At 45.0% G+C, this 8,693-nt stretch overlaps 2 protein-coding genes and 1 pseudogene across 2 annotated transcripts; 1 reads left to right on the top strand and 2 right to left on the bottom strand.

Annotated features, from left to right (window-relative positions):
* Nucleotides 1-2,888: 2,888 nt before the first annotated feature.
* On the top strand, nt 2,889-4,017 carry LOC108148470 (annotated as a pseudogene).
* A 1,095-nt stretch (nt 4,018-5,112) lies between these two features.
* On the bottom strand, nt 5,113-5,988 carry LOC108148471. The gene has a single exon (XM_017275503.2). The coding sequence runs from the start codon at nt 5,837-5,839 to the stop codon at nt 5,174-5,176; it is 666 nt and encodes a 221-aa protein (XP_017130992.1). The 5' UTR covers nt 5,840-5,988; the 3' UTR covers nt 5,113-5,173.
* A 986-nt stretch (nt 5,989-6,974) lies between these two features.
* On the bottom strand, nt 6,975-8,112 carry LOC108148971 (PPE family protein PPE10-like). Its single transcript, XM_017276310.1, has 2 exons — nt 8,003-8,112; nt 6,975-7,931 (listed from the first exon to the last, which is right to left on the bottom strand). The coding sequence occupies exons 1-2, from the start codon at nt 8,015-8,017 to the stop codon at nt 7,095-7,097; spliced, it is 852 nt and encodes a 283-aa protein (XP_017131799.1). The 5' UTR covers nt 8,018-8,112; the 3' UTR covers nt 6,975-7,094.
* Between the last annotated feature and the right edge of the window lie 581 nt (nt 8,113-8,693).

Raw genomic sequence — 8,693 nt, 5'->3', positions numbered from 1 at the left:
GCTTACGATGCGTAGCAAGGAGGAGGAAAATAATTTATTGCCTTTTTGCGGGCGCCAAGGCTCACACAGTAAGCTGAGAATTTATTTCTATTATTATTTTTGCTAAAACTCTGAAGACATAAAATTTTCCTCTTCCTATTTTTTCCTAGTCGTGCTTCTTGCTGTGCCAATGTGTGACTGTGGTGTCAATTTCCCGGGGCACTTTTGGCTGGTTAGCGCGCATAAACAGACCACTTAGCTGCTTCCAAAGGAAACAGAAAAAAATACGCAAAAATAACACGCAAAATAATAATCAGCATCTGTCGTCGTTGCCGTTTGATTGTCAATACAAAATGTTTTTATCGCTAACACAATTTGCTAAACAAATTGGGCAGCTCGGCGAAATTTGACTTGATTTATTCCTTTCAGCACTTTTGGCCAGGTTTTTAAAATATCGCTTTTTTTTGTCATAAGCTTTAGTTTAGTTTCAGTTCGTTTCGCTTTTATTCGGGCTTTTTTGCGCTTGAAATAATTGATATCGGCTATTTGCATATCAAATTTAATATATTTGCATATTTTTTTGCACACCAAAACGGTTTTGTGGCTTGCCATTCAGCTTTTATAGTAAAACATATTTTTATTTGTCGTCAGGTATGCGGAAACAATTTTTGAAACAAAAAATCGAATCGAATTTATAGAAGAATAAAATCGGACTGCTCGTAAAAGAGTTCTAAATGTAGACAGCCCCAAACATTTTTGCAAAAGAAAGGCCAGAAGCAAACAAACTCGTTTAACTGGGCCTTAACTTGCAAATTTGTTCACATATAAAGCTTATGATTTAAGGAAAATACTAATGCTCCAATTTATGGAGAGGCGACAGATTCGATTGGATTTTGCACCTGAAAGGCACCGCCCGCTTTTGACACTAGCCAGGTGATAGCCGAATAAATTAAATTCACATTTTTATTGGCGTCGACTTTTTGTGCCCAGAACAATGCCAATAAAATAATAAAGGGACAGGCTTGTGTTTTCTAAAAGCGAGGAGAGAAATAATGGAAGAAATAATAGACACTGACAGATTTTGGTAAATAGATCGATGGACCCCAACAGGCATTTGCATAAAGCGATTCCAGAAATTCCCTCCCGTAGTTTTTGGTCCGGCTGGGCCGCATTTTGTTTTATTTATTTATTGATACGCCAACGTCTTCCGACCGCTATTATAGTATCTTCGATTCCGAGCTGGAAACTCTTCTCTGCTTTTTCGACCACTTTTTATGTCGCAGCTGCGTGCATCTTTTATGTGCGTGTGGCGCCCGAGACCTTGAAATTGTAGCTGGTTTGTTTTATTATGTTTACATTTGTTTAGTTTGCATATGACATTGCCACCAGCAACTGAGTTGGTTAAGTTGGCTGAGATGCCGATGGTGATGCTAAGATACTGGCCATTTGTCCACGATCCGCAACAGTTGGTGGGCAAAAGGTGGGGCCGCACACAAAGCCAAGACAAATTGTTTTTGACTTTAGGTTATTGCCTCGAGTGTGAATCTTGATTAGATTCTGGCCAGTTTGGGTTTTTGGTCTGGGTTAAACATATGCCAAACATGCGCATTACCATTAGATGTAGAACGAACGAAAGTCTTGTATGAGTTATGGTGATATCATGGAATCCGGGCGGATTTCCTAAGTGACCCCGTCTACGGTTTACTCATCGCTATAGTTATCCGTGATATCAATCAATATCTTAGTCATAACCGCGATTGGCATTCGCCACTATTGATTTGCAAATCGCTTGGGCTATCTTAAATATGGATCTTGGCTATTTCTCCGACGAGGCTCTTTAATAATGCAAATCGAAACCGTTTTCAGCGGCTTGGTTGCTGCTTCTGCCTCCCCTCTCTCCTCGAAATATTGCCAAAATAAAAAACAATAATTTTTATGATATCAATAAACCATGATGAAAAACGTGATAATCGCTGATCAGATTAAATGGTCGGCTGGCGCCAGCTGATTACCGCCGAATTCCGAGTAGCTATAGCTTCGGGTGCTGGTCAACAGTAAAAACCTCAAGGTCGCAACGGTTGTTAACTTTATGGCTTCTATTTTGCCAAGCGGTGTTTTTTTTTGCCACAGGTTAAATGGTTGAACTCCGGACAGATAGACAGATAGACAGATGGACGGACCGATAGATGGATGGACGGATGAATGAATGGATGCGCAAAAAAGGCTGCGCGAAAATTGATTTCTATCTATCTATTTGAAGCCATTGTTTTCCCCCCACCGCCGCATCATGGTAAAACGATGAGCTTTGCATGAGTATCGGTATCGGATGGCCAAACCTTAGAGCAGCCAGTTCCAAATACCATATTTCAAATACCAAAGGGGGACGCAATAATAGCCGGGAATTCCCAGCTAGAAATATGCGGCTGGACCAAAACTAAAAAGTGTAGAAAACCCGAGTCGTTTTCGAACTCGTTTCGGTGCTCCGCAAAATGTTTTAGCATATAAAATATGAAGAAAATCATTTCATTTACTGAAAGCATGACCATTTATAGTGGCTTTTGCTAAACGAGTTTTCAGCTGCTTTCTGGCCGTTTCCTCTGCCAAAGAGCCGGCTGCTCTATTGGATTACAACGTGATGGCATGCTCTTTGGCATGGGTACTTCCACTGCGAGATGGGGGATATTTGCATAAAGTCGACGCCAGCATTTGCAAGAATAGGGCGGCAAGACATCGATGCGCTTTGTTCGCGACGTTGTCGCCATTGTTTTATCTCCACCAGCGACGACGTCGTTCGAAGGTGGATAGCATTTCGAGAGACAAAAGCTGCCGAAGAAGTTACTTTGAAATGCGCCAACAATAACAACAACGGACTGGCAAGTCTTCATGAACTTGAGCGCAGTCTAGTGACACCGATCGCTGCTTTTCGTATAAATATTGGACCTTTCGGTGATGCAAACGTCAGACACAACCGAGTGGTCAAAGTCAAAGAACTAAATTCAAAATGCGTGCCTTCATCGTAAGTATCGAAGCGGTCGACCAGTACTCCCAGGATATCAAGGATTACAACTTCGTTTTGTCTCTCTGCAGGTTATGTGCTTGGTGGCAGTTGCCTGCGCCGATAAGCTCGGCTACAACTACCAGCCCGTGGGTCACTCCAGCTCTGGATTGTCCTTTGCTCCTGGCAGTGGTTCCATTGGAGGTGGCTCCCTTGGAGGAGGCTCCATTGGAGGTGGCTCCATTGGAGGTGGCTCCATTGGAGGTGGCTCCATTGGAGGTGGCTCCATTGGAGGTGGATCTCTGGGAGGTGGCTCCCTGGGAGGCAGCATTGGCAGCGGTGCCGGTCTGGGCGGTCTCAGCAGCTTCGGAGGTGGCAGCATCGGCGGCGGTGACTCCCTGAGTGCCCCCCGTCTCCTACAGCGCCCCTGCCCCCGCCGCCGAGCTGGAGAAGGAGTTCTTCACCTTCACCGCCAACGAGCAGGACTTCGATGAGCCCCAGCAGCTGGAGCGTGTGTCCTCCGCCCTGAACAAGGCCCTCCGTGTGGTCTTCATCAAGGGACCCGAGAACCGTGGCCTGGAGAACGCCGCCCTGGCTCTGGCCAAGCAGGCTGCCCAGCAGGAGACCGCCATCTATGTGCTGAACAAGCAGGCTGATATTGGAGATCTTGCCCAGAAGTTGAACGCCATCCGCAGCAACAACAACAACAAGCCCGAGGTGCACTTCGTCAAGTACCGCACTCCCGAGGACGCCGCCAATGCCCAGCGCGCCATCCAGGGTCAGTACGACCAGCTGGGAGGATCCAGCCAGGCCCACAACGGCGGTGTCGCCCCCGTCCTGAACTTCGCATCCGCCGGACCAGTGCGTCAGGCCACCGCCCAGAACCCCGACAACTCGTACCTGCCCTCATCGGTCTTCCGCCGCGTCTAAGTCGCTCGTTTCACTCGATTAGTCGATTCGAAAATGGCAGCGATCTTTGACTGACCTTAAATCCTAGTTATTGTTGACTAATGCTTAAATAAATTCAGTTTTTAAATTTTAAACCAGTTTTATAGTGTGTAATGCATTTCTCAACCAAATATCCTCACTCGCTCAGTTTAATGGCAAAGAAACTTTGCCAGTTCTTATATTTTTTCGTGAACTATTTTTCTTTCAAACTTTGAAAGTGAAAACAAGTAGTTAAATGAAAGGAGCTAGCTCTCTAACCAAACCTGTGCTTTGTCGGTTCAAGGTCAGGGAATGCGAAAAAGTGTTTTTGGTGTTTTTTTATTAAGTCAATAAATATCGATCTCCTTCGGAGTTTGTCTTAAGACATTTTTGTTATTCTACGTAGGTTCTGTTTGCGTGGTTTTTTTCTACTTTATAGCAGTACCATCTTGCTTTTAAAATTCAAAATGGTTAAAAGCATTCAGAGGAAAACATGAGATAATGGAGGGCGCAAAATTAAGTTTACAATTTACTATCTTATTATTTAAGTACTTTAAGTTATTCGGTAATCCTGGTTAAAAATATGTTGCATACTTGGAAGGGTTTTCTTGGCCATGATAAAAAAAAACACAATTTCTTAAATAATATCTTAATTACTATTTAAAGAGTAGTTAGCTTAAATGAAACCTTTCACCATCATAATTTGATTAAATATAGTCATTCTGTGGAATTTCATATTTTTAGGTTTTTTTTGGGCCACAAATAATAATAATTTTTGTTATTTTGTTTTGTTTAAACTTGCTATACAAACACTCAAAAGTATTAAAAAAGTTGTACAAGTTTTAAATATATTGTGCAGGTGGCTTCAAAAACCAAAAAAATATTTAAGCTTAGAGAATTATAAATCTAGATGATAGAATTTTATGCCTTTAGAAATTGTAAACAAAATATATTGTATATTAATATATATTGTATATTAATATTTCTGGCGGTAAACTGAACATTTTCTGGAAACTACTACAAAAGCGGATTGGTCCTTTTTGAAATTATGATTTCATGATCTTTTCAAGATTTTTAATAGGTGTTTACTGTAAATCGGCCCAAAATTACAATCGTAATTCTTAATAAATATTTATAGATTTTTAAACCACATATTTCCCCCCTTTGCTGAGCAGTAAATCTATGAGCTTTCAAAATTAAAAACTTCAAAATTTTGTATGTAAACAAACTAAATAATTTTTATTCGAAAACAACGTTTAACAGGGAGATTTTCTAGTGACGCAGGCGACTTAGAATGGAGGCGGGCAGGTAGTTGCTCTGGGGCACCTGTTGCGGAGCAGTGCGCACGGGAGCCGCTCCTTGGGAGGCGAAGTTGATGGCGTTGGCCACGCCCCCGTTGATGGACTGGCTGGTGCCGCCCAGCTGATCGTACTGCGACTGGATGGCCCGCTGGGCATTGGCGGCGTCCTCGGGAGTGCGATACTTGACGAAGTGCACCTCCGGCTTCTTGTTGGCGTTCTGCCGCACGGCATTGAACTTCTGGGCCAGCTCGTTGATGTCGGTCTGCTTGTGCAGCACATAGATGGCGGTCTGCTGCTGGGCAGCCTGTTTGGCCAGGGCCAAAACGGCGTTCTCGTAGCCTCGGTTCTCCGGCGACTTAATGAAGATCACACGGACGTTCTTCTTCACCGAAGCCAGGGCCTGGCGCAGGGCATCGCGATCCTCGAAGTCGTCATCGTTGGCATGGAAGCTGTAGAACTCCTTGTGAACTGACGCCTGTGGAGCGGCACTGTAGCTGACTGGACCGGCCAGTCCGGCGGTCTTGGTGACACCACTACCTCCTTCAATGCTAGCCGTCGCACCTTGCCCGTAATTGTAGCCGGACAAACTGCCGGCACTTGCCGCCGCCACAACGCATAGAATAATGAGGGCACGCATTCTCTGAACTGTTGCCTGCGAAGTATTCTAGAAGAATGCTGACCATATTATTCATTAACTAGCTTTTATACCGCCAACGCGAAGACGTTTAAAATTAGACTAGAAAATCTAGTCAATTGAGCCGTCTGGGTCCCGGTGGCGGAACACGGCGATCATCGATCTTCGCTCACGAATCGTGAATGGCCAGTGGCCATTGACCATCGGGTTTTCGGAATGCTGTTAATCTGCTAACATAATTTCGCTCTTAACACATTTAACACATTGTTTTGAGCAGAGCTAGCTTCAATAGCGCCGCCGACTTTGAGATGCGATTCCGATTCCGCCGGGCCCGTGTCCAAAATCCGAATGCGAGTGTGAGTACAAGTCCAGTCCGGTCGTTATCCGAACTATCGTGATTCACCCATAATTGGCTTATAATTTATGCACAAAACACCGAGCTATCGGACTCTTGCAGTCCAAAGTGGCTGGCCAGACTGTTTTGTTATATTTGCTTGAATATGTATACAGAACCGCTTATTTGTTAATGATTTCAACAAAAAAGTGATCGTCAGCTTAATAAAATTAATGATTAGATTTTGTTTTTATGGCTAATCAGGTTTCGATTGGGCATAAATCTTCATTGTCTTCGTATGTGGGTTGCACTTGAGATTCCTTTCTAATTGAACGTGACACACGACGGGCCTCGGAAACCAGGTCACCTAACAGTGGTTGGCATCTCCGCGACCTTGAGCTGTCGGCGGGAAGAACCAGTTCCCATCGGTTCGGGGGAGACCCATATTAATCGGTATTCCCCCCGGGCCAAGTGGGTGGATCCAATCCTGTAGTCGATTAATCTGGCGGCATACGAGTTGGCTTTTTGTCAGACAATTAGTTCAGCGATTTGTTTGGAAAGTCGCAGTGAATCTTAATGCAAATCTTAGGAAATACTCATAAAGGAAACTTGGCCAAGCCACCTTCCTTATCTCGATGTCATACAATCGAGATATTTATAGTCTGAAGGGCACTGTTTATATTTAACCCATCCGCAAACAAACACGCTAAACAAGGCGGTTTTAATGCACCATTAGCCTCTATGGCAAATCCGCTATAAAACTGCCACTCTATAAAACACATAAAGAAGACCTTTGTTTGAGTATTCGTTTTTAAATTTGAAATTTATTGGTGTAATTATGCATTAGTCAACAACAAGTAACAGGAAGAGTGAGTTCTTCAGTCGAAGTTCGCTTAATCTAATAGGGTCCAAAGATGGCACATCTTAGAATCGCAGGCGACGGAAGACGGAAGTGGGCAGGTAGGCGTTCTCGGGGATCTGGGCGTTGGCCTTCTGGACGGGACCGGCGGAGGCAAAGTTCAGTGCGGGGGCCACACCACCGTCATGAGCCTGGCTGGATCCTCCCAGCTGGTCGTACTGCGACTGGATGGCACGCTGGGCGTTGGCCGCATCCTCGGGAGTGCGGTACTTGACGAAATGCACCTCGGGCTTGTTGTTGTTGTTGCTGCGGATGGCGTTCAACTTCTGGGCAAGATCTCCAATGTCAGCCTGCTTGTTCAGCACATAGATGGCGGTCTCCTGCTGGGCAGCCTGCTTGGCCAGAGCCAGGGCGGCGTTCTCCAGGCCACGGTTCTCGGGTCCCTTGATGAAGACCACACGGAGGCCCTTGTTCACGGATCCAGCAACACGCTCCAGTTCCTGGGGCTCATCGAAGTCCTGTTCGTTGGCGGAGAAGGTGAAGAATTCCTTCTCGAGCTCAGCAGAAGGAGCGGGGGCGTTGTAGGAGACGGGGGCGCTCAGGGAATCGCCACCTCCAAGACCACTCAGACCTCCCAGACCGGAATCGATTCCGCCTCCTAGGGAGCCACCTCCAAGGGATCCACCTCCAAGGGATCCAACGCCAAGGGAGCCTCCTCCCAAGGAGCCACCTCCAATGCTTCCTCCTCCAATGGATCCTCCTCCAATGGAGCCACCTCCAATGGAGCCGCCTCCAATGGAGCCACTGCCAGGAGCAAAGGACAATCCAGAGCTGGAGTGACCCACGGGCTGGTAGTTGTAGCCGAGTTTATCGGCGCAGGCAACTGCCACCAAACACATAACCTGCGACACGAGGGGGAAGTGAAGTGTTATCCTGGTGTATAATCCTTTAAGTCCTTGATCGCACTACTTACGATAAATGCGCGCATCTTGAGCTGATTGCTGGTTCTTTTGCTTTGAGGTTTGAACTGCTTGTGTCTCTGGCTAGGAGCGATCTTTGTTATTTATACAAACCCATTTTGGAGGCTGATAAAGACAAAGATACCGCCGCGGCGTCTTCGCTGCACGGAGATCTCTTTGAAGCCACTGTGTTGTGCCGCCTACAAAGGTTTTTGCTTCTTCGGTTTTTTTTAATGTGCGCTGTGGAATTTTTTGGCTGCGTTTGAATGGGCAGTGTCCGGTCGTGGTGGGTTATTCAAATATTTCGAGTTTCGTCCGATTTTTTACAAGAATTCATATAAAATTATAAAATTAATATGTCGCGAGCACAACGGAATGAGTTTATCATGCAGATGGGTCATCATTAGGTATAATATAAATAAATAAATATTTCTCACAAATTCTTCGGCAAGGCTAAGAGCTTGTTTTATGTAGGACATCTGCACTTGGGTTTTCCGACTAAACGACAAGCGTTTAGTTATCATAATCGTTGTGGACACCTCTGCTTAGTTCTGATTTATGGGCATGATGCAAGCGCTATAATTGGCGGGTCGTCTAATGAGGTGTTTGAAATGCCGCCCCCAGTTCATTGATTCTTTTTTGTTTGCATACATAATTTACTTATTAGAAAACTTATTTAAAACGCTTTTACAAAAAATATGCTTT

The sequence above is a fragment of the Drosophila elegans genome, unplaced genomic scaffold (assembly GCF_018152505.1).
Source record: "Drosophila elegans isolate 14027-0461.03 unplaced genomic scaffold, ASM1815250v1 contig_476, whole genome shotgun sequence".
Taxonomy (NCBI): Eukaryota; Metazoa; Arthropoda; class Insecta; order Diptera; family Drosophilidae; genus Drosophila; species Drosophila elegans.
Note: the sequence above shows the minus strand (reverse complement) of the source record. Positions and strands in the feature narration are given on the sequence as shown.